Source organism: Pezoporus wallicus, unplaced genomic scaffold (assembly GCF_028554395.1).
Source record: "Pezoporus wallicus isolate ANWC-B61680 ecotype Strahan unplaced genomic scaffold, APGP_CSIRO_Pwel_v1 contig_6783, whole genome shotgun sequence".
NCBI classification, from domain to species: domain Eukaryota; kingdom Metazoa; phylum Chordata; class Aves; order Psittaciformes; family Psittacidae; genus Pezoporus; species Pezoporus wallicus.
In genome coordinates this window covers 2,821,374-2,847,786 of record NW_026637555.1, presented here as the reverse complement: position 1 = coordinate 2,847,786, position 26,413 = coordinate 2,821,374, and the positions used below count along the sequence as shown (strand labels likewise).

General features: G+C 41.6%; 1 protein-coding gene across 4 annotated transcripts in view; it reads right to left on the bottom strand.

Moving 5' to 3' along the window:
* LOC130597664 (cadherin-4) overlaps window positions 1-26,413 on the bottom strand; it is a 451,693-nt gene that overhangs the window by 56,132 nt on the left and 369,148 nt on the right. For all 4 annotated transcript variants that reach the window (XM_057406394.1, XM_057406396.1, XM_057406395.1 and 1 more), the window contains one exon: window positions 20,722-20,894. In XM_057406394.1, the coding sequence (XP_057262377.1) occupies window positions 20,722-20,894 (173 nt within the window). The remainder of the gene's footprint in view (window positions 1-20,721; window positions 20,895-26,413) is intronic.

The window sequence follows — 26,413 nt, the reverse complement described above, 5'->3', positions numbered from 1 at the left end:
AGCTTCCCATATGACACAAGGGAAACACCCCCAAAACTGCACCAGTATTTTCGTCAGAATCCAGTTTAACATGTTATCCTTGTAGCAGATTTAGAAGGGCTGATGAGATCATAAGCTTAATGCTCTTCTAAATGCTGGTGAGACTTGAACTTTTGGATAAGAAAGTATTTATCCTACTCCTACAGCAGTATATAATGTTAAGCTTCTGTAGACCTTCTTATCTCAGGTTCTGGAGGTGGTGTCCAAACTTACACTGAGTAAATGTTACGTGTGTTGCTTTATTCCTCCACTTCTCAGAAAACTGTGCTGTGAAAGTAGAAGGACTAGAAGGTGATGCACTTTGCAAACAAGAAGCAAGGCTGTAAGACCAGGCTCCATGTGGACTTTGTGTGACCATCCTCTTCAGGCAGGATGTGAGGACATTTAGAACTCTAATCCTTGGTTTCTCCTAAGAAGCTGGAGGCTGTGATAAGTATGTGTCAAGATTTTTGTGAGATGGATTAACTCCCTGTGGGGAATAAAGTGAGATCATGAAATGTACTTAATTTTATCCTAAGTTGCACTCACATTTGTGTCCCAGAGGTGAAAAGGTTTTATCTCATCCCACTAACTGTTTACCTCACTCTTGGTTAATGGGAGCTGTATAGATTTTTTATTTCTCTTTTCTCATAGCAAATATCAGAATAATCCTGGTTTAGAAATGTATTATCTGACAGCAGAAACAAAGTGTTAACTCAAACCAGCTGCAGCAGGTCCTCACTTTGAGTCTTTAAGGTCTCTAACTAAACCATTAGCCCATGGAGTCATTGATTTAGAGGACAGACCTTGCTCCCCATGCATTCAGCCCTGCCACTTTGAAGGGGTAGAAATGGAAAACAGAATATATTTCACAGAGATCCCACTTTCACCTCTCCATTTGAAACAGAAAAAACCACCCTGGCTGGGCACATTCCTCTGGTCTGAACACTGGAAGGTGCATATCTGTGGGAGTTATTTATTATCTAGGTATTATTGTGAGACAGCGTGAGCTTGTACCAGGGGTCTGGCATGCTGTGAGCAGGCTGAAGTGGGTACCAAATAGGTGAGATGGATGCAGGAGCATCTCTTCAGGCAGTTTTCTATTTGTTTTATTGTGTGTATAAAATGGACACTCCTGTCCTCAGCAGCGTGGGGGCAGGGTTTAGCACAGTGGATCAACCGGGAATGTCTGTTGTAAAAGTCTTCCCCTCTCTCTTGGAATGCTGTGGTGGATAAACAGGCCGCCTGCGATGCCCCAGAGGCACACAGCAGGTGAGGATTCAGGGTTTCATGCTTTTGGAGTGCCAGGTGGGGTTTGGGAGGGTCTGTATATTTGCCTGATGCTATTGTTAAGATTCTTTTCCAAGGGGAAGGGGGTGCTCAACCCCATGTGCCTGGTGCTGCTCCCTGGGTCTGTGTGTGCAGAACTGGGCCTCGGTATTTTTATAGAAGGGGAGAAAGCAAACAAACCAAATCAACAGATGGAACTCCTCAGATGGAAGGGGACATAATGGTTATTTATTTAAAGAGCTGCTAAGGTCTAATGGAAATTTTCAAGAAGTATTCCATTTAGAACTAGCAGAGGTTTATTTAGCCCATATTTTCTGTTTGTTTTCAGTCATTTTTCATAGCAAAGAACATTTGCTAGGAGTGCTCATTCCTATAGCATCTTCAACTGTGTATTCCCCAGCACTGCCCTGGTTGCTACGGAGACAACAGAGATGCCACAAACAGCAGAAAGCTGTTCTGATGTGGAAGCAGTGCACCGAGGAGAGAAATGTCCCTTGGAAACATGAGATCTTACAGCCCTTGTACACAGGCATGGAAAATGGGTGAGATCTGCAGGACGTACAATGCGCTGGACCCTGAGGCTAAACAAAATGTTTCCTTGGAGTTGCTTCCCTGTTGCCAGCTGCTTTTCAAGCTGCAGAATAGCCATGAACTGTACTGCTCTAGACTTGATGCCAAAGAACATTTTCTACCTGGATTTGAATAATGTGAATATATTAATTAAAGTTGATAATGGCTGATAATGATTTCCATCAGCAGTAGAATGTTGCTATATTTATCATTATCTATGAGATTCTCGTACCTAACTGTAATTTACAGAGAAGGCTTGAAGCAACGTGACTTGCCATCTTAACAACTTTTCTGATAACACCTTTAAAGACACAGAACATTGTTTTTTCAGCTGACAGGTTCATTTCTCAGTATGTGAAGGAAAGCAAAGAAAGGAAACCAAGACCCTCAGGTTTTGCTTTAAGCAGCTTACACTTGAAAAGGAGTAAGAGACTGGATCCACACTGGCAAAAATTGGAGAATAATTTAGCATTTGTATTTATTATGGACATTGCTTTGCAGAACTTTGACATGGTTTGCTGACAGAAGTAGGGCTTCATGTAAAGGGAGACGGGGAGAGGGAGAACAGAAACTCTGTGCCTTGGTCCTCTCTAAAATCCGAGAGGAAATAGCTCTGAGGCATGGGGAACTGCACCCCAGCTTCCCTTAGGCTATGCTCAGGGACCCTTCAAAATGGGAGATTTGGCAGCAAGAAGTAAGAAACGTCTTGCAAAAGCCACAGAGGGTGCAGCAGGAAGAAGGCTGGAAGATGTCTTCCATGACCCACCTCTTGGGCTGGAAGGTTGGGCAAGGACTGGACTTTCCCTCAAGGGCAAAAAGCAATGACTAGATCTTGCAAGGGAAGCACCCAAGTCCTCACACAGTGGATGATCATAAAGGTCTACAACCCAGTGGGGTGGAATTCATGGGATTGTGCTGGTACTATCCCAGTCTGGGTGCAGGAAGCATTTCCCCTGCTGCTGCTGTCCTGGGCTCAGCAGGCTCCTGCTGGGACAGTGCCTTCAAGAATTAAAATCAGAGCCAGACACTGAATGTTAGCCAGTCACTATGCTTTCATGGCAGTATAAACTAAAACCAGCTAAACTATACCTAACTTTAAAAATGCTTTTTTACACCAGTCACTGGACATAGACATGCAACTGAAAATTCTGGGAAAAAACCCACCAAAATAAGCGTTTCCTATAAAATAGGTCTTAGTGATATAAAATTTAAAAAATATGAATCCATAAAATATGCAAACCCAACACTTTTAGCTAGTGTGCACAAACCTCAGACACGTCAGTAACTCTCACACAGAGGTCAAGCCAGTTTGCAAAATAAAATAGGAATAAACTATCCAGGAAGCTCACCATCTCTCAAAGCTGATGATGTAACCGCTGCTGGGTTCAGCAGATCTCGATCAAAGCCAGAACAACAGGAACCTTCTTAAATATTTGTTGTTAAGGTAAATCTAAAATGATTGTCTAGCACAATGTTAATTACATTGTACAGCAATCAAAACAGAGACGCTGAGTCTAATGAATTCCTGCTCTCACCTTTGGAACAGAACTCGAGTGTCTTGTTCACCTCCTTATTAGCCCATAAATATTCTAATTAGGAAGCAACTCCAGATGAATAGGATTAGCAATAAGGACATTTTAGACTAGGTACACAAGAGATACTCAAAACTCTCATGTCTTATCTAAGGCTCTCCTGACATTTATAATCATGTAGAAACACTAAATTTACATAGCTCTGCCTAATTAGACATGGTTGCAATTACGTTTGTGGGCTTCCTTTTTTTCCTGCCCAAGTATAACTTACACTGTCAAAACAGGAAGCAGGAACTCAATAGAAGCTCAGCAAAAAATAAAAGTATTTTCTGCTGTTTATTTCTTCCTGGTTTTAATTTGAAATTCGTATTTCAAAGCAATTTTTTATTTTTTTTTAGATCCCAGGCAAGAACGGGCTGTTACAGATCCAAGTCCAGATCACTGCTGCTTTAGATGTAAAAATGTGCTTTTTATAGATCAGCAGCATCTCAAGAGCAGGCACTAAAACAGGCCAAATTCTGCAAAAGGTGACACACGCTCTGCCTGTAGTAGGTGGGTTGCTCCTGCTCTTGATAAGAGCAGGAAACAAAGAAACTTGTTTCCTTTGAGGACTGTAAGCCCCCTAAAATTCTCATCCTGCTTAGTATTCTGCTGAATGCCCTGTGGGTTTTTGTTTCAGTCCCTCTCCCCAGCCTGAAAGAGCCCGAGTCTGACATTTCTGCAGTAATTCTGTGCTTGCCTTCCTTGGCCTTCGGAAAGATGGTGAGAAGCAGGTAATCCATCAAACTGTATTTTCCGTGCAGCAAATGCTGGCATTATTGGGCAGGAATTTGATAAATGATGTGTACATTATAACTGCATTTCAATATATTGTCTTTGATGTCTACAATCACAGACAGAGTTCCTTCACCTTTGCTCAAACATTAATCAAAGTAAATGATATGCACTCAATTCAACATGCTTATCCATTTCTGCTTCAGAACTAAACTATAATCATGACAACTCACCTGTGTCGGCAGACTTCACCTGCACAGAGCTCAGGCTGCAGTCAAGCTAGGTGGAGATGGCCAAACATTTGTATAAACCCTTGGGATTGGCATATTAGGAAATTCCCAGAGCAAACTGCAACACATCCATTTTATTAATTGCTTATGGTCTAATTCTCTCTACTCCTAAATACTTTGTTTATTAGAAAACCAGCATCTTATCTGACTCCCATGTCACGTTTCAAGCTTCACGCAAATGATGCCAGCAGAGTTACAGAGCCCTTGGAAGCCAGGCTTCCTGGTGGCAAGGATCACTAGCTCTGGGCACTGCAGTACTGAAGATACCTTCTTAATAATAAAGACTCAGGAGGGATGAGAGAGCAACCAAAGAAAAAAACCTCCTGTTTACAGCTTCACTGCTTGGAACGTGGGAGAGGTGGTGAAACAACAGTTCTGCTTGTACAGGTTTGTAAAAACCAGACTCAATCAACTAAGAAACCAAGAATCCTCCTTTTAGCAAACTGAACAAAAGCAGATCATGCAGCAAATTGACTCTGTGAGTGCTCTGAGACTGTTTAATGCAGTGCCCAGAGCAGTAACATCCCCCAAGTCTTCGGGTAACCCAAAGCCAGCTGAAACCCAAAGCCTCCTGAAGCCCAGCTGCAGCCTTCCGATGAACTTTACACTCAGGCTCCACTAAGCTACAAAGAGCTGGCACGTTCCTGAATATCTGCATGAAATAAGTGCAACAGCCTGCTTCTAAAAAGACATAACTGGCATGTTTTCTTTGGCTAGGACATCAGCCTCATGCCTGTTTCCTTATCAAGCTTTCTGATCAGGAGTTGTATCAGTCCAGGTAGTTGGATCTGAAAGCTTATGATGACAGGCCAAGGAGCTGAAATGAAATCAATAACCATACAAACACCATTCCCATCCTCTGCTTTGTTATATTTAAGATCAATCAATATGCATAAACGACTAGCGACAGGCACATCTGCACTAGTCTACCACATAATCAACTTTGCCTTGTCTCAGCTTAATACAATTTTCCACCATATTAGCAGTCTTTATGATATCCTGTCTTTTCAAATAGACGTAATTCAGAATCGCTACATAGTTCAATTGGATTATTTTAGTTGCACAGACCCCCACTCTCGCACATACACACGCACAAAGCCACTCTTCAGCAGCAGTCTCTCTTCATTCCACCGTGCTTGGGATTAAAGCCATATTTAAAGTGGTTGCAAGGAGGTGACATTCGAGGCCATCGCCAGCTTTTACCAATACCTCTGGCAGGAAAATTTATGTGTGTGTGTATACGTATACTTAACAGACTGGGAAAAGAAATGAACCAACTTATCAAATGCCATGCTGAAGCATCCATTAAAAATTGCACACACTTTTAATGACTTGGGTGAGGGTTGCTGTTGCATAAATTTATTTAACGTTAATGTCCCCAGTTTGCTGTAAATTTCACACTGTGAAATTACCAGGGCAATTCTAATGGAGCTGAAGCCTCCAGCTGCACTCTATGATAAAGGAGGAAATAATTACGAATTCCTCTGGGAAGCCAAAGAAAGTCAAAGATCTCCTTCGAAACTGCTCCCAGATGAGCTGCTCATCAGCGAGCTCTGGGGGGTGCAGAACCGCTCCCCAGCACCAGGGAAAGCACAAAGAGCAGGATGCTCGTGCTGACAATGACTCCGGCGCCAACATTTAATTTGAAAGGTTTGAAAGCTGGTGTCTGCAACAGCTTCTGCTAAGATATGTATGAACAGTCAAGACAGAGCACGGAAATGGGTTTTATGTTCCAAGTCAGGAGGATGCTGTGTAATTTTACATCTAATCACCTAACACGAGACATAACCACCAAACACACAGCTCCAAGAGCCTGTGCCTGAAGCTCTGACAGATGCCTGTAGCATGAGAAGATGCTGAGCTATGCAGGTTGTACCATCTAGGATAGCATTTTCTGTATCCCTTTGATTCAGAGCTTATAGCCTTTGCCGAGAAGAGTGGAAAAAGGATAAAAAATAGTAACTGCAGAAACCCCTTTGCACCAATCTCCTTAATCTTCCATCCCTGCAAATGTCCCTTCCTCCCCTTTTGGTTTTATCCTCTCTTGTTCTCACTTGTATCTCCACGTTCATGGAGAGGCAGAAGGCTTCAGGACAGACATTTCCCCTTCTCCCTTCTTCCACATCATTACAGGCTCCCCCAGCAGCGGGAGAGCCCACCTCGGCTGTGAGCAAGTCAGGGCACAGCTGGAGACCCCAGCCCCTGCCTCCACCCCAACACCACACTCCTCGCCTGGCAGTCAGCATCCTCTCTTCAGTCAGCTTTGAACTGAGACCCTGCAATGAGTGACCCTGTAATTGGTCAGGCTGCACCTCTGAAATGATAAAAGAACACATTCCTGGTAAGGAAGGTAGAGAAATGTAAGAAACAAAATCACCTAATGGAACAGGCAGACAGCATTTATTCAGTCTCTCCCTGTGCATCACTCGCAATAACGTGTTCCAGTGTACTTCAGGCTTGTTTCCCAAGAACAAATATAATTCTTATTTATAATGCAACAAAGGATAAAGCAGGTTTCCTGATTCTGATAAGTGACTCTGTGATTATTTCTTCAATAAAAAACACCATGTCTTTCAGATAATTCTTTCACATTTTACTGTGGTCTGGATCAGAGAAGGTGCAGATGAGCTTCTCTGCACCTTGAGTTACTTTGCTTATTTTCTTATTTATAAAACCCAGGGACCCACTGGAGAACACGTCAATGGTACTTAAGGACTTTTGAATGCTGGATTGAACTTCGAGGTCTGGACTTGCAGCACTGTAAAACCAATGCAGAACTATGGAGAACCTCACTGTTTATCAGGTAATTGCATCCTGTGAGATGATAACACGGTGACAGAGGGCTTGCAGCGTTATCACCGCGGATCATGACACAGCCCTCACCTTGAACAGCAATCATCTGGCTTCCCAAATAAGCGGCGAACCAAGATGCTGCTGGGAACTATGGCTGCAAAACACCAGGACAGTGCATTAGCATGCTCCAGATGTTGGCTTGCTGTACCAAAATGGGGTGAAAAATGTTACATGAAATGCAGTTACCTGCTTGGGCTTTTTACCTGCATTCAAATCCTTCTAACAAAAAATGTACCATACTATTTTCTCCATCTTCTTTTAAGGTAGCTGTCACCATACAATTTAAAAATACCAAACATAGTAAGAATGGGAACTTCAGTGTCAAAATGTCCCATCGAAATTCAGACACCTCCTTCTCACAGTCTGTGCAATACTGCGAAGCCAGCAGGGCCTGGACCTCACTGGAAAAAAAATCCCTAAACAAATTCTGTGTTTATGTAATGATGTATTTATTTAGGGCCACTCCAAACACATACAGCTGGTTAGATTTGAAAATAACTGCATGTGAAAATGCAAACAATAATTTATGTAACTTTAAATGAGTTTTTGCAAGATGTTTTGATGTGTTTTCCCTCAATGCTCCCCTGCACATCTGCTTATTAAGTATGTCATTTAGCTTATCTTACTTCCTATGGATGTTGTAAGAAAAGCACCATGCCTGTGCTCCTCTCTAAACCTGTTGTGATATAGCATCTGGGGTCAGCACAATAATGCGAAATCCATTTCTCAAATCTGTCAGTCAGCCTTTGAAGATGCTAATACTGCAGGCAATGGTCACTCTGAGTTACATTAATAGGCTCTTACTGCAAACAGTGGAATTAGTTTTCAGAAGAACATCCCTAAATACCCATTTTGATATGGTAGGATGACAGTAGTGGCAGAAACCATATAGACAGCTGAAGAGGCCTGAGGATGAAAACTGGTGGAGAATTATGACAAAGTGGTTTTTCATCAGGAGATGCCAAGAGTGAAACTGCTCCCAAGGAAGGACATTCAAAAAGTCTCCCTCACTTGGAATTCATTTTTACATGGCAAAATAGTCCCTTTTAAAATTGTTTTAATGGTTTGAGAGAACTTTGAGAAAAATTGATCTTTTAAAATGTCAAACATCATTTTAGCAGACCAATATCAATGTGACATTTCTGCAGCTATTAAAACAAAAATGTTGATTCTCTCCATTTTTTTTTTTATTTTCTGATAGGTAATTACAATTTAAAAAATTCATTATTTTGTCCCAATCTGGGGGTGGGAAACTTCTGTGGGGCATTTCCTGCCTAATCAGGATCATCTACATAAGCGATTGCTGGTGCTTCAATTTCTACTCCAATGCATATAGCCAAGAGATTCTCCAGCTCTCCAGTTTGGGGGTTCACAGCAATGTTGCCATGGCCAAAGGAGCTACCATCAACCCAAAGATCCATCCAGCCTCCTGCAGGTTGCCCTGGTCTTTGAGCTGTTTTCCTAACACTAGTGAAGTTTGCTCATGGAAAATCGGTTTGTCTGTATGTGCTGCGGTCAGGGCAGTGACTGCTTTGCAAATGGGGGATCTGTTGAGGTCACACAGTCATTCAGTGCATCTCCGGAATAAGCCACTGGAAGCTGCCTCCCTTCCCATCTGTAGGGCAGATTTGCCAGTAGTAAGGAGTACTGGTAACCTCTCCAGATTTTCTCTTTATGCTCAAATATGCATTCATTCAAACCACATCTAGCTGCTGATTTACAAACAAATACTGTTCATTATGTTTTCTGTCAAACATCATGTCTTCCAATATCAAACATTAAAGGGGGAAAAATGCACATAATTCACAAATCTAATAACACATTTCCCATCACACTCCTCTGCATTGCCATGGCCACGAATCAGCCAAGATGAAAGCATTTTCAGGGCTGAAGTTTAATGGCTAAAATAATTGCAGAAGCATATACATCTCCAAAACAAACCACTTCCAGAATGAATAATGCTTGGAGTATCCTCTCATCTGCTACTTCAGTTCACCTCAGTACAAGTTCCCCTGTGAGCAAAACACATACAATATATTGTATTGTATTTCAGACACTGCAGATCTCTACAGCTGGACCAGCTCCACTCTGATTCAAGCAAAGCAAAGGGATTTGCAGAGAGAAGGATGCTGCTGCCCTTATTTCTCTGAAATTCACCTTCAAAAGGTGAAAGCAACACTTCCGAAGTAGGCATTTTATTTGGCATATTCTTGCTTGGGTGGTATCAGTTCCCTTTAGAAAAGCAACTATTTACTAGAAAAGCTTTACTGACTCTACAAGAGTCACTCGCTGCTGACTTACAAACCCTGCTTCCTATCCTCAGGCAATAGGAACGGCCTTTGAGCATCTGCCCAAACTTTTAAGCATTTAAACAAGATCCTTTCTCATGAACTGAGATAAATTCCATGTTAGTATGAAGCAAAACGGCAACCTGTTTTTCAGAGATCTGTATAAATTAAGACTGGAAGGGCCATCTGATTGAATGCCTGGATAATATGAGTCACTGCATTTTTATTCAATTAGCTCCCCTTCTAAATTTTAGCCATCAGATTTGAGGTCACTCAGTATGTGACCTGTTTACTTTAACTGAAAGCTACATTTTCTTTTTTGGAAAGGCATTTGGAACAGAATGCATTGTAAGTGCAAAAAATGAATAGCTTGAATAAAACATGATTGTACTGACACATACTCTACTTAATGAGGATTTCTTCCACTTTATTTTTTTTTTTAATGGAATAACAGAACAGCAATGAAAGGAAAATATTTAGCCTAAAAACTGGGAGAAAACCCAGTGAGGTTACCATGACAAAAGAACAAACTGCCTCACTGTTCTGCTACTACAAGCTCCTCGTTGCTTTAATGTGCAGTGCTGGGAAAAAGAACACACAGCTCCTTCCTTCCAGCACATGACACCGTGCTGGCCTCATCCAAGACACCCTCTCTCAAACTGGAGTGAATGGAGAATATCCCAGACCTCAGCACCTGATGTTGTGATTATTTATAGCCCGCCTAGTGATGCTTGGAAGTGTCTAACAAGATGAGCTCACCCCTTCAAAGAGCACCTTCTGCCATCTTTTTGGATACTAATTAGTACAAAACTCAAGGAATAAGACAGCATTTGTGGCACGGAATAGCAAACTCCCACATTTTTGTCCCTGTGCACAAATTTCTGCCTTTTTGTAAGTGCTACATCCTCAGCATCTATATACTCCATGATTCTGGCACTGGTCAAGTGCTCAGATGAGATGTACTATAAAGATACTAGATGTACCTCCATTTTAACTGTATTTTACAAAGCACGTAATAGTCACTCCATTGTTTCTACCAATAACTTCCCATTTTAAGAATACTTTCAGAATACAAGCCTCTATACCTGGTCTCCTGACAGTTAAGATGCCTTTTTCTTAGGCTCTTTTAAGACAAGTTATTGCTGCAGACTGAAACATCCTGTAAACTCATTCATGCTCTGGCAGATGTGTTGATGGTAAGATTTTGCTAAGAAATGTAGCCCAAGATGCTTATAGAAATTAGCTGTGTTATTAAAAAGATAGTAGTAGTGTAGGAAGAAAGAGTTAACGGAGCCTCTCTATAAAATGCTAATAACAGACAATGGTCTGTGGATAAGTTAATTAGTGGAGCCAGCTTCTGCTTAATTATTTCACTTGACCTGCTACAGATTTAGACAATAATCCCTTTAGAGAGGGGAAGGTGCTGTTGGAAAGTATGTGATGTACTGGAAATAAAACTTTAAATCTGCCTGAGCTGAGCAGGTAGTCTTCTATCTGAAATTGGAATGATACACTCTTCTCCACTGTAAGACAAGCTCAAATGGAAAAAGAAATGCAGGTCTGAACCAGAGAGATTATGCTAAGGACCTGGTGAGCTTTCCACTCCGATACTTAACTTTTTTTTTCCTCCACCCTATTCAGCTGGGATTTTACTATTGAATAATGTATAAACCAACCTACTGTAGTCAGAGGTGGGATTTCAGGAGCAACTTGAAACAAATGCAACCAGACTCTACCAGAACTCTCTGAACATACTAAAATGTCTGTGAAGAAAGTAAAGGGTCTATAGACTATTATTACAGGTGGGATTTTCTTATAGGAGAGGCTCTGAAGATTTCCAGATTTCAAAAAACAGGACTGATTAGGTTGGGTATCAGTCCTATTCTCTCTCAGACTCTATAACTGGATCCAATTACACTCAAAGGTTAGTTTTATCCAGTTTGGGGGTGAGTAGGTCAACCCCGAATCATGCAGCTTTTCAATAGCATGCCCAAATATGAGTAAGAAGTTATTACAGATTAACATCTGAATCAGTACAATCTCAAAATCAAATGGAAAAAGAATTAAAAAAACAAACTGGGAGCTACTCTGGCAGGGCAGTAAATAGCATTATATGCACTGTCTGAACATGAGGAAACTCTTTGTTTCAGCCAAAGGGCAGGACTCATTCTTGGAATCAGCTCCATGGGAGATGTAAGCTGGCTGTAGGTTTACTTCTATGCACTGGTTCTCTCTGTTCTACGGTTAGAGCATCCGTCTGTCTGCATCTTCAGAAAGGACACACATAGGGACTCAAGCTGAAAAACTTCATAGAGCAACCAGAATGATAAAAGTAGCACTCTGGCTGATCCTTGTTATTAAAAACAATTTGATGGGGAATGACAGGACAGGACCAGTGCCAAGACAAATGCAAGCTGTCTGTGGCAGATCACCTTGTCAGATACCTACTGGAGAGAAGTGCTCTGGTGCTGAGGTGGGCTCCCTGTCAGCTCCTCTAACAACTGTGTTTCACTGGAGCACAGGGATTATCATCCTCATCAGGAAAGATGAAGCCTCTTCAGCAACTGGTCTCCAAATGTGAAACCAACTTCTCAAGAGGATCAGCATGGCCACAAAATCATGAGTTATTCCTCAGCCCTCACAAACAACTATGACACTCGCCTCCTTCGAAGGGCAAGAGTGGAGAAGAAGACATAACATGTACTGGTCACGATCAAGGCACTTTGGCAATGCCAGCAACAAGGCAAAGAATTACTGAAGAGAAGTCCAAAATTAGCATTAACAATATGGGTAGGACCACTTATCTTGGTGACAGGTTTACCATGAATTTCTGAATCCCAAAGGGTTTATGTTGCATAGATTGAAATAAATGGAAGAGCCTGATAAGGTTTCACAGAAACTATCAGACTGAGCAGCTTGCTTAACCAAACTGGGTCTGCTCTACCATGTTTTTCCAGGGCATGCAAATTGCTCCTTTGCCAAAAGCAGAGGTTTCAAGGATTAAATGCCACATATCTATTGGTCAAGGATTAACAATATGGGCAAACATACAGTGTGCTCTGCCTGTCCAGGCGGTATGATTAAATAAGTGTTTGCTGTGCTTATGTCCTTCATTAGCGTTTATCTTTGCTTGTCAATGTTATTAACTTCCTAAACCCCACAGTGATGACAGGGACATTAGTGTCTAAGCACAGGGACAATAATGAGTGAATATGTGTGGATGAAATCTCAGTGAGACTGAGCTTACACAAACTCACATTCAAATGGTGCCAACAGATCATCACAATTTGTATAACCAGTTGGTCTCCAGCCCATTATATTTGCGTCCTGATCATCTCGCTGGTGAATTATTTTTGGAGGTAAATACTCCGGTTATTTTCCTATCTACTCACAGAACTTCCACACATTCCAAATTATTTACTGGCCTCTTTTTTTTTGAAAGCCCTTTTGTTCAAGGCCAGTTTGGATGGTGTTTTGAAGAACCTGGTCTAGTGGACAGTGTCCCTGTCTGTGGGAGAGGGCTGGAACTGGATGAGCTTTATGCTCCCTCTCAATCTAAACCAGTCTATGATTCTTTAGAAGTTTCTCCTATCATCTCCAAATCATCTTTTTTGTTTTAGTGAAGCACATACTAAAGCTATCATCTTCCAAGGCCCGTGCCTTGGAGCCCTTGCTCTATTGATTTCACTGGTCTACCTAGATAGCAGGTTTTTATCTAGGAAAAATAATGAAAAAACCCAAACCATTTCCATACACACAGGCTCCAACACCTGATTGGCAGCATCATATTTAGAAAGTTGCAGCAATCATGCAGAAGACTGGAAGGTACAGAGGATTCTGGAAACACCCAGCAGAAAGACACACAGCCACTGCTATTTGAGAAACACAAACGGGAAGACATATTCTTTTCAGGTACTGTAACAAGGCTTCAGAAACACTGATGAAATGCCCCTCACTTAAAACAAACAACAGCATTTCTACAATGAGGCTTCATTCACATCTTTCTCATCCTGCAACTTGGGCTACTGAGGAATCCATTAAGCAATGCTGGACCAAGAGCACTCAGAGCAGATTCAAGCTCTCCCCATCTACTAGCTTCTGGTATCTCGAAGTACTACAAGTGGCCCTCCATTGTGTGCATGATGCATTTCCACAGGCACTAAATGAGCTTAATAAAATGAACCTTCTTCACTGATGAGTGGCAGTGCTCCTCACCATAATTTGCTGAAAAAGGTCATTTTTTGTCTGTAATAAGAAAATGAAATGCATGCTGGAATGATGGAGCGAGCTCAAATCAGTCCTACATACAATGTGGAAATGTAAATGAGAATCAACCATAAATCTACTGGCTAAATTCAGTTTATGGCTAATCAGCTCTTCCTTTGACAGGATATGCTGCTGTGGAAATGGGATAATTTTATAACTGAATAATTTAAGTAGTTTTATCTTTAAGTAACGATTTCAGGCATATTAATATATGAAGCTTTAGTATTTATATTTCTGTTACATGGACCTGAAGAATTATAAGGTATCAGGAATAACACAGTATTCAGTGATAAATGACATTTATAGAGTGGCTTTCATCCCCTAGAGTGACTCTGTGCTCCACAAATCTCTGGTATGGCACGTGGCAGCCAACGAAGGCAGAGCCTGCTGTATGACAGCACTGGGGCAAGCTGCTTCTCAATAGCAAAGGGAAACTGTCCAATATATTAAGCCCAAGGCTAGAAGGGACAAGGGGATCAGAGCCTGACCTGCTGCTCAGAGAATTCTACAGTATTTTACCTGCACATTCCTGTTAAGGCTCTGGTAGTTTATGTCTGGCTTGAAGACAAGCTCCACAGACTTATAACCATTGTTTGAATGCTGTGAGAACTGGAAAAGCCACTTATCCTTAGAACTCTGTTAAAGTCCACCATTTCAGTCACTGGAAAACACTTTGAGAGCCTGTGAGTTTGGAGGCTAAATACAGTAGCTTGGGGTCCAAATTCATAGAAATGGATGTGCCTCACTGGCAAAATAATCACTAATCTCTCACTCTCATTCTCCTCCTGTGAGTTCCAGCTATGGATGCATTCTTTTGCATGTTTTAATGCAGTGATGTGGGAACTTCATCTTTAAAAGCAAGATATTTGCGGCTCAGCAGAATCTAACTACCTTGGTTTAGTTCTTTTCTGAAAAAATAATGGAGAAAACATGAAAACCATAATTCCTCTCACTTTGAAGAACTCCTGTAACAGATACAAATAACAAACATGGTGCACACTAGATTATGCCTGTCACAAGGTGACATCCTCTTACCAATTTTTTGCATTAGCCCTCACTGCTCTTTGGAGATGGCTAATTTAAGTGTGGAAAATGGGAAACTTTTAGGATGCAGTTAAGCAATTTAGATGTCACTTTCTCTCATTTTTTGTGTTTTGTCTGTACACATACAGGACTGATAATCTGCACAGATTCACTCATCTATTACTCACATCGTGTCAAGATTCTTCAGCCTCATGCTGCAGCAGATGTTCCTCCAGCCCTGCTCAGAGGAGGTGGCACAGGTCTGCAGAACATCACACTGATATTCAGTGAAGGGAAATAATTAACGTAGGCAATGATAATTTAGGACATAATACATTCTTTTTGTTATATTCCAGGGCTGGAAAAAGGATTGAAAGCTGCTGGACTACTCTGTCAGAGGAAAGTTTCCTGCTACAAAAAGCAAATCTCAGCCTGCAGTACTTGTTGGCTACATTTAGTAGAGTATGTATAGAGCATATAAGAAAGGTATAAGAAGTAAGGTATTATAAGTATATAAGCAAGTATATAAGCAAGGCTCAGCCTGTGTTACCTGTTGGCTACACTTTAGAGTATGTATTCTTAGATTATCAACTGGATGGAAGAGACAAACCCAGATTAAACCCACTGTATTCAGGTGATCTCAAACTAGTGGATTGCTGTCTATAGAACTGTTTCACAAAGGATAAATTATAGCAATCTTAATGGCCAAACTAATTCCTATCACCAGTGCAATGCCTTGTTTACTCTCAGCCAACATTTGAAATGAAGGAACAAAGCTTTGGAAAGCTGCTGCAATGACCTGGAGATAAAAGTACCCCAAATAGTTACTACTGATGGTAAAACCCAATCCTTGCTCAGTTTTTGGAGGAGCAGAATACTGTTTGTTTGTGTTTTTTTAATGTAACATTTCAAAAGTATGTTCTATGAGAAAAGTTGAGTTGCTCCAAAACCAGTGTTGGAAAAGAAATCAACTGTCTCTGCTAATAAGAACTTTTCCTTTTCCCCACAAAAATCCTGCCATTTCATTCATAAATAAAATAAGCCACTAACTCAGCTGTTGGCAGGCTCTCCCTTTTATCTTTCACTCACTTGAGAAAGAGTAGCAACATCACGTTTTTGGAAAGCCAAGTGCAGTAATCATAGAATCGGATTTCATGTATTTTTAAAAGCATTTGCAGCAGCTGAGAGCCAATCACTTTTAAAAGAAATATAAACATAGAGAAATTAGGAAGAAACAACTCCGAGCCTGACTTTCTTCATTCCTTCAACACGAGATGAATGTGCTGGGAAGGGACTCCTTCCCCAATGAGATTTCAAAAAGTTAGCGACATTATACTACAAGCACCACGTATTATCTCAAATAAGCTTGCACGACATTTGAGCTGTCTCAACATCTACTGGCCTGGCAGCAGAGTGTGGGATCAGCCAGCTCCCTTCCTCTCATTGCTTTTTTCTTCCTCCTGCTTGCTCAAAGTCTGTGTTCATAAAATATTTAGGGGAAGCTCTTCAGAGGCTGATATTGTCAATACTATAGCCCCAGTGCAGGTTTACTGTACTACTGAGACAGATATTCTGCCACCAGAGAAATCAAAAGAGCTGATGGGGTTGAATTTCTGCCCCAGGACCTTACTGTCAGACTGACAGTCTGGGCTCGAAGCCTGCCTGGGACACCAGGGTAAGCAGTAGCAGACAAAATGAGCTAACACACAGAACAGATGTGGTCCCTTTTGCATGGGTGTAAGGAGAAATGTTACTTAGAGTGGATAAATATGAATGAACACAGAAATGAATATAGAAATGAACAGAATGAAATATATAGAAATAGAATGAAATATATATAGAAATATATAGAAGAATATAGAAACAGAAATATGAATGTTCTGCCTGCTTCTGAGCCCCAGCTGGGGACAGGTGACTCTTTGTTACCTCTTACGATCTTCTTCCCACCGAAAAAAGCAAGCTATGACATGGAATTCAGATGCACTGCTAAATTAAGCTATGAGTTAGGCAGCACCTCCGAGTAGTACCACCCATTTCTGCAGCAGCCTGCCACAAATTCAATAAGCTAGTATGGTCCTCTCCTATCCCCTGAACTTTGTTACAACTTGTTCATCTCATGTGCTCACAGCCTTCCCTACTAATCCACACATTCTGTGCTCTTAGCACTATTTGATCTTTCCCTCCTAGCTTCATTAAATCAGCTACAGATTTCCTACATTTCCCTGTATTAGAGCAAGTATCTGCTTTTAACATTTTCAGCTAAGCCTGGCTGCCTGAATTCACCTTTGAACCTCTGGCATACTCTAAATCCCTGTCTTTTTCTCTATTAGTTCAAGGGATGCACGTTCCTTTGTTCCGCCTTTGGCATTTCTCACCCTTAGGCATCCAGGAGCTTAAATCAGGCTGTTGCTAAACTGTCCTCCTTTAATAATTTTCATGAAGTGCAGTCCAATTATCTCTATCTTCCTTGGGGATCCATTCAATTAAGCAGAGTCATAATGAGTGAATAGATACCATGCATTGTAACCATATTTACATCCAGATTAATGGGAACCAGATAAGATAACTTTAAAGCCATCACTATTATAACACCTTGGCTTTTGATTTTGTTATTTTCAGTGTCAGAGACATTTAGAGAGATCAGCACAATTTGAGAGGCTGAGTTTTTAATTTCCTCCTTGGTTGGTGGAAATGAGGGTTTAGAAACCGCAGCAAACTACATGAATTTGTCTTAAAATAGGTTCCTCGCAGGTTAACCAAAACACTTCTCATGACACAAAGCAAGCTGGAGCATATCCAGTTTCTTGGACACCTCATGAATTGCAAGTAACGTAAGAAACCAGTAACAGAGCCTTGGGCAACATGGCCTAGTGTGAGGTGTCCCAGCCCATGGCCGGGGGTTGGAACTGGATGATCTCAAAATCCTTTCCAACACTAAATGTTCTATGATTCTATAAATATTTAAGTAGAGATGCTGAGAGTATCAGGCATGCAACAGAAAGGTTGAGCTAGAAATACTAGTTCTGAAGTGACTTTTCTCCCCTCTGAAAGACAAATGCTGGATCTGGAACACAGACCTGTCTCAGATACAGAACAGCTTTGACAGTTATTTTCATGCCTGCTTTGAGGCACCTTTGCATTGCAGGAGGCAAGGCAGAAGGGTCCAATGGAGACTGAAAACCTGGTTCTGTTTCAACACAGCTTAACATAATAGTGTCATAGGCACTAATAAATGTGTCAATAGGCATTTGGAGAAATAACTGGTATCCAGGGAATTCATCTCGGTTGTAGCAGTTTCAGCTGAATAGGTCAGATTTGTTAACATTTTAATTTACACAAATCTGCATTCCAAGTACTGCTCTTCAGCTCCTTTTCCTAACAACAAGAAAATGTCAGCAGCAAAACCAAATTTACTCCTCTAATAGCCTTCTCCAGATTCCAGGAAAAACAAACAAAAACAAAAAGTCCCAATCTGTGCTACAGTTACGGGAGTGCTTAAACACATTTTTCAATTTAGACTTAACACAATTTTATGTTCATAAACCAGAAACTTTTGCCAATTCCAGATGTAATCCTGCAAGGCAGCACAGAGTGCTGGGAATAAGCATGTCTCGTAGCTTGAGGGCAGCTCCAGGATTGTGCCCAGAGCTGGTTGTTCTGCCTTCATCCAAGTGTCCCTTGCCCAACCTGGCACCAGCTTGGGACACTCAACGCTCTATTTCCATATACGAAGTGCCAGCTTGCCTTGATTTCCCAGACCCAATGCAATAGGGGAACTAACATGAAGCATATGGTTCCCCTGCAAGTTTTTAGAATACTTCAGATGCAGCAAGACAAAACTGGAAAAAGATGATGTTTTGCTTATCCTTTCCCCCTTAATTATCCCTTCCTCTTTTTTTTTCAGCTGATTTACTAAGATTGAAACCTCTCTCCCACTAAGCTATCTCAATCAATGTCTCTGAAATAAATACAAACCAACAACCTTTCTCTGCCCATAAAGCCCTACCTCAAAATGCTGGCCCCCACTGATGTCAAGGGGGCAACAATACTTCTGTCGTTTCCATAAAATCAGCACTTCCCTGCCAGAATTCAGATCTTTCCTCTGAGTACCCTGCCACTGTCCATCTCCCTGAGGGCTGCCAGCAATCTCCGCAGCACTTATTTCTCCTCTTTGACTACAAGCACGCTGCAGGCTTCAGCCCTGCCTAGGATAATCCACCTGCTTAAGATTCAGCTGACTTTCTGGTTCGCTACATAAAAAGAGCAGAGAAAGGTCAAATCCGCCCCAGGTTGTGCTAGCAAAGCCTGCCACATCAGGTGGGAAGGAACAGGCTCTGGTGCTCCTCCAGCTCTCCTTCTTGTCTTCACATCTGGAATGCTCTTCACTCACCTGACCTTCTCCTTGGAAAGCTGTTTCACACAGTGCCTCCCCCTGGGTTGGCTTGCCCTGAAACTGTGCCTCGGGCAAGACCCAGATCCACATCACTCCCAGCCAGCAGCCCCATCCCATGCTGGTCCCACTGCTTGCTGCTGAGCTGCTGCCAGAGCTTTTATCCCCTCTCAGCAGTGGCTCTGCAGCAGCATTTGGGATTCATCCCAAAGCTGCTGTGCTGCTCTGAAGCCAAAAAACCCCCTCTGAGGTGCTGGAAGTTTTCACCCTTCTGAGCTGGGTGTCCCAGGCAGGAAACCCAGGCATCAGCCTGCATGTTGGGCATCCTGCTCATGCCGTCCCTGCCATCAGTCATGAGGGAGGAAGGGAGAGAAAGGAGAACAAAACCAGTTTCTGGTGCATTCTCCCAGGAATGCCACACACAGGGCTCTCTCAGAATGGATTTCACTGGACTTCTTACCTCTGGGGACTGCTCGAACTTAAAATATCTAAACCTAAGACTATGCAAGTTGTCACTTTTGTATCTGCTTCATGGCCATGTGGCTGTTTGCTTAATGAACAAATGGTCCTTCCCATCATTTAGTTGATCAAGATCTACTAATTGCATTGGACAGGCAACACTCTATGAACCACACAGGCCAGTGGAGAAGAATTTCAGTTCTGGGATTCTCTCCCTTCACACCCATTGATCTGCGTCCCCTTCTTCCCCAGACACTCCAACCCATCACTGATGCTACATTGATTTTTATTTAACGTGTGAGGTATAACTGCTTTGTCCCTGAGCTATACTCACAACTAGAGAAGGCAGAGCTCTGAGAATCATCCACTGACAGAGCGTGTTTTTATCAGTAAAAATGAAATTTCTCCTGCATTTGGAAAAGCTGTACATTCTAAAACACTGGGAAGAAGAGGCATTAAAAGCAGAGCTTCACGCAAAACCAAAATCACTGGAAGGCATTCTCCTAGTTTGGAAATGACACAAAGATCATGACACATGCAAAATGCGTTGAGTATAGGCTGTGTAACTCCTTCCCAAGGTAATACACAAGAACTAAGCAAGATAGGTCTAGAAAGGGCTATCGATGTCTGGCACTTTGTCCCGCAATAGAAGAACAAATGCCAATTTACTCATCCTCTTGCTCCTTCTGGAATATTTTCTACATCTTTGAGTTGTACAAATTTACGCAAGAAAAATATCAGCTTCATGAGTTTGAAGATTCTCCCAGGGTTTCATCGACTGGATATGGATTCAGACAAAAATACCACATCAAAGCCAGGATGCCCCACAGCTGCTGCAGAAGCAAAGACCGCAATCTCCATGTCACAACACAAACTTTTAGAGGCTTAGTATTCAAAACAGGATTTGGGCTTTGCAAGTCGGTAACCCTCAACAATAGGAAACCCAGTAGGATGGCTTTTAAACTCACCTCTCTGTCAAGCCCAGCAGCCACAGTGACAATGTCGCCCGTCTCGCTGTTAATTGTAAACATATTTTGCGATGGGCTCTGTGGGGTCTGCGTCACAATGCGGTATCTTACCATCCCGTTTGCTGTAGTACTGTCATCTGCATCATTTGCTGTCACCGTCATCACGTAGGTACCTTGGAACAAGAGAAGATGAAACATCAGGACTATCTCATTGCAGAGCAGATTGCGGTCCATTGACTCACGGTCATGCATTTAACTCAGAAATACTATGGAGTAGACATCCCATTTCAATGCAGCCAGCTAGGCAAGGTGAGGATTATGAAAATAGCAACACTGCTGAGACTAGATGATCTGTAAGGATACTGATTACACACAACTGGTATATAGTGAGAAGTCATATCAGGTTATCTATGGTAAACTTCTAATTCTTTCAGTGATTGTAAGTTTTAGGGCAGCATTTTTTGTCCTGCAATTTTATAGTTTCTTACAGGAGATTTCTTTCCATCAAATCACTGCATTCATATGCATTCAGACATAGAGTTTAATAACCATCAGATTTCTTAGCAGCTTCAGAAGGACCCCATCATGCCCAGCGCAGGAAGCAACTGCCTGCTGCTTCCAGTTCTTGGAGAAACATCCATCCTTCTAGCCCTTTCTGGAGGAGGAAAAAAGTATATCTGCAGAGCAAATGGAACAGCTGCTGCCCAGCAGGACAGAAAATCAATGATCTGGTGTGTGTGGCCAGCGATGCATTGAATCATTGGTTTGTTTCTTGCTAATCACCAGTGTCTCAATTTGCTTGAAAAAAAAAATCCCTACTTTCTAGATACTGTTGGGAGTGCACTGATGCACTGACAGGCTCGTTATTACTGGAGTTTGGCAGCAGGGTGTTGTGTTAGAGTGGGAAATTATCATTATGAGGGTAAAAGATCTTACTTGATTGGATGGACTCCTGCAGCTGCATGGTCCTGTGACCCCCCAGAGCTCATAGGGCCCAGCTTTACACTTGCTATACTGGTAGGAGAGAATGACTAAAAGGGCAGACACATACTGCTTACAAAAAGGAATCTGCAACAGTGGCTGAACCTAATGATATGAGACCTGAAAGGAGGAATGGGAGGCAGAGAGAGACAGTGAAACCAGACATAACCTCGCTTAGTAACCACCAAACCCAACAGCAGCCAGGGAGAGATAGAAGGAACTGTCTGAACACTGCTCATTCGGGAACTCTGAGCAGATGAAACAACTTAGGAGCGTGCTGTGCTGGAGGGATGCAAAGTGGTCCCAACAAGAACCTGAGCTGATTCAAGACAGAGCCACGTGCTGTTCTGCAGAAAGAGCTAAGTTTGTTCTGCTTACTTGGTTAGATGCGAGCCACTGGCACACTCGAGGACATGTGGCTACATTAACACTGCATCGTGTCTCATCTAATTAGCCCAGATCCCCAGCTTGTCACAAAGCTACTGAGCTTCCAGTTCAGAGAAAGCAGAGAGCTGGAGAGTTTGCATCTGTTCGCAAGAGAGCTTAAAAACATACTCTATGCTCTACACAGGCAGATCTACCAATGGCTCCGACATGCCCAAATTCTGTACCCCAGCTGAGTGTTTTTAAGCCCTGTGGTATGTAGAAACCCCCCCCAGTATCTTCCCCAACTTTGGGAAAACAACATTTCTCAGTATTAGCAAGAAGTGGCCTCATAAATTTGTATTTTGCACTGTGCAAAGTGCTTTGCTGATCTCCTTCCTTTTGGCTCAATCAGGCTCTTTTTGTTCTCTGTGGTGATACGTGTTCCTGTGAGTTTTCCTAGTTCAATAAGAATTATAGATTAAAAAATAAATGAATGTGTAAAGCAAATTCTAATGATGAATACATTCCTATCTTTCCGCAATAATCTGGATTCGCATTTGTGAAATGAAAACAAACTATTCAACAACTTGAACATTTTTCCGATCAATAAACTTCAGGAGAGGGAAGGCACACTGACTTGAAAGAAGGCTGCAGAAGCAAGGAATTTTCTCCTCTTTCTTAAAACATTCTTTTTCCGCCTTTTTTTTTTTTTTGCAAAACCAGTTATCATGAGACAAGTGATACAAATAAAGAAGCCAGCCCTTAGATAAGTACAGGGGAAATGTACAGGAGAAATTTAAATAGGAAATATGCTGAATGAGATGTTTGATTTGGAGTTTCTGTTATCAGAATGCATTCTATACCGTGAAAATATCTCTGAACAGAATGTCAAAACCTGGGGCTAATGAAAACAGAAGTGGAAGAAGAAAACAGAATCTATTTTAGGACATGTGCAGCCTTTGGACATATTCCAAGAAAGAGGTGGTATTTCATGATTCACTTCTTGTGCAAGAAACACCTCAAAAAGGAAAGTTATTTGGGCTACTAGGTTCACACAAGGGCATCCCACAGTTATGGTTCGTCTTCATCTGGGATCTCTCAGACTGCACTGTAGCTTCCAAAATAAACTAGGAAAGTGCAAGATGGTATGTTCCCAACTTGGCTGGGGAACCCAACAGGCTGCAGCTGTGGTGGGCATAGGGTGAGCTGACAGCAGCTATCCTGTAGATGGAGTGCACAGTTGGTCTCCTTCACTCTTTCCCTAACCTTGTTGCTTCTTCCCTGCAGTGTAGCATTGGACTGAGCACATCTGCTCTAGAAAAAGAGAACTATTTCAACAGCATTTGACCTACATACCCATAAAGGGAGATGGGACTGGACAAATGTCTCTAAGGTCATGAACTAAGCACCAGGGAGCTGTACTTCAAGAAGCAATCTGCTCCCTAACTCATACCTTTAATTTTGATTATGAAACCCAACCACAGAGGAAATAGAGAGGAATCTGGCATTAATTACTAACTCATAACTTAATAAAATGGCCTTTGCAAAGGATCCTGTGTGGCCGCAGCACTCTGTAGCACATGATGGAACTGCAGCAGCCTCTTCCTTCCCCAGCTCTCCCTCGGGCTGCTTGTCTCACCACAGTCTGCTGTAAATCAGCTCAAATTGTTTCTTCCTCTGTACAGTCTGGGTGGTGGCTGATATATCCCTTCTTATTCCTATGCATACACATTTCCCACCTGGAAGGCTGACCGAAGGATAAGAGCATGATGGCATCTCCTGTTACCCAAACCAAGGGTACCACTCCTCAGGTCTGCTCCATGGTGCCGGTGCAACCTACATCACCATCTACATTCCACCCAGTTTTCTGTACCTTTAGGCTGTCTTTAAGCAGCAGATAACATCTAGGTACCTGTGTGCTGCAGCGAATGACATAAACATATATCTATGCACAAGAGTATTCAGTAGAGCAATGTGGATATATACTGCTACAGTCTCAAACATCTTCTGGGTGCTATATAAAGTCTCCCACTACACTAAGATGTTTGGTGATGATTTACCTGCTACAAAAGTAAATAAAATTATGGTTTTGTGTTCTATGCATGGGGATATATCTTCATATACTTCATATTAAAATAAAGGAAATACATTCTCATACCCAGCCCCTATTACTACACAAATTAGGCAAATATACACTGACAGAAGAACAGTTCTTACTCGCTTGAGGACTGAGGATGGCACTGTTAGGGTTTCAATGAAAAAGCACAAACTGCCCAACCTGGCCCACAGAATGTGTGTATGTGTTTTGTGGAAATCAAAGCATTAACCACCCCACCTTTAATTGCTATTTCCTACCCAAACAGAGACTGGAAGCAGTCACTACAGACCAGAAACACTAGGCAAACTCCTCCCATTCAAGACCCCCACACTGTACTTTGCCAAGTTGACCCTGCCCATAGCAGGGGAGTTGGAACTAGATGATTTTTAAGATCCCTTCCAACCCAAACTGTTCTTTGATTCTATGATTTTTGGGCCAGACCTTGTCAGTGGTGATGAAGTCACAAGAGAAGTGCACAAATGGGGCAGAAGGGGCTTTACGCTTTCAGTGCATGAGAGAAGCATTAGCTTTACTCTTCCGCTCTGAAGGGCTTACTCTCAAGCACGCTGATAACATTAAGTGAATGCACCAAGAGCCAAAACTCAGGAATTTGCCCCCGTCTGTGCAGTGTAATCACATAATGAATACCCAGTCCAGACAGTGTTTGATATAACTGTATTAAACTACACACCTGGCCTACTAAGTCAGGTAGATAACCTGTTGAAAGAAACCACTTCTCATTAAATAAGGCACACAGTCTGTTAAATAAAATACCTAACCTAGTACATCATGTCAATATTAAATCAAATTTGTTGCATGTTGAACAGCTCTTCCGAGAAACAGACTGAATTATCATGCACAGCTAGTGATGACAAGATTACTGTGCATTAGCTTTCATTAACTAATGCACCAAGTTCATATATCACCTGAGTTAAAATTAATGTACGGCATGATGAAGGAGATCTATCAAAAAAAGGCAAGACCCCAAGAATTTGCAACTTCACGTGTTCCCTTTGATTTCCCAGAGACTGCCATCTCCTAGATGTTATTTTATCAAATGAGCTGTTTTTGTTTCAATCTAACAAAGGACAAGACACATGAGAGAGATGCTTGAAAGCACCCCTTATGGAAAATATTCCCTTTAGATCAATTAAGCTTTCTACATGATAGGCAAAATAATTCCTTACAGAACCTGGGGGGATGGAAGCAAAGGGAGATAAACAAAACTGAATATAGAGGTAAAAATTATCAATTTTAAAATTGATTGCATCTATTTGGAAAAAGCTGCAAGAAAGTTTTGTTAGGTTTGCTATATCTCATTCCAACTGTACATGTTGAGTAAAACCAAGCAAAACAAGATAGTTGTGCTGTGTATGTGTAAGTAGATAAGCACACATTTGTAAACAAATGTTCCCCCCCCCCCCCCAATCACTCTGGAATCTGAGAATCAGCTCAGACAGTCTCCAAGCATGCTGAGGAGTGCTAATTCACATCACGTTGTCTGCAAGCTCTGCTCTCCCATCTATGCAACTTCACTTCTTTGAAAAGACTGAGCTTTTATGGCTTTAAGGCATACAAACAGTATCTTAGTTTTGCTCCCAAAGTCTGTGTTTCAATTGCTTTATAATTACAATTTTTCTAAGCTGGTTTGATATCCATTAGTAAGATTTAATGCATGCTTAAAAAAAGAGCTAATGGGCACTTGTCAGGAGTCAAAATAACAATTAAAAAAAGAGATAAAAAACCCTTTCACTTTGCCCTTTATACCACAGATCATTACAAAAATGCACAATCCTCAGTTTACTCATGATAGAAACAGAAAAAGCTAAAACTTCATCCAGTTTTTACTGATAATACTAATTCTCTACTCAGCTTTATCTTACAGTTTATGTTTTTTAATGGCTGGTAAATGGTTGCAGAATCATTAAAGGTTGGTTAACCTTCTCAGTCTAATTTTGACCTACAAGCTACTTAATTTAATCATTTCCCCTTAGAAAAGGATTGAATCATTATATGCAGACATGTGGTGATGGCCATATTACATTAGGTCTTCATTAACCCATGTTAATAATGTCTTAGTACTAATGGAAACCTCCCCTAACTCCTAATTTTTTTTCACCCCAAATTGGAAAGCTGACTTAGTGAATACTCTGCATCTGATGCCAGATAGAGAGAAGACGGTAACTGCTGATGGGAAGATTAAATACTGAAAAGTGGTGTAAAATTCACAACATTTCCTGAAAATAA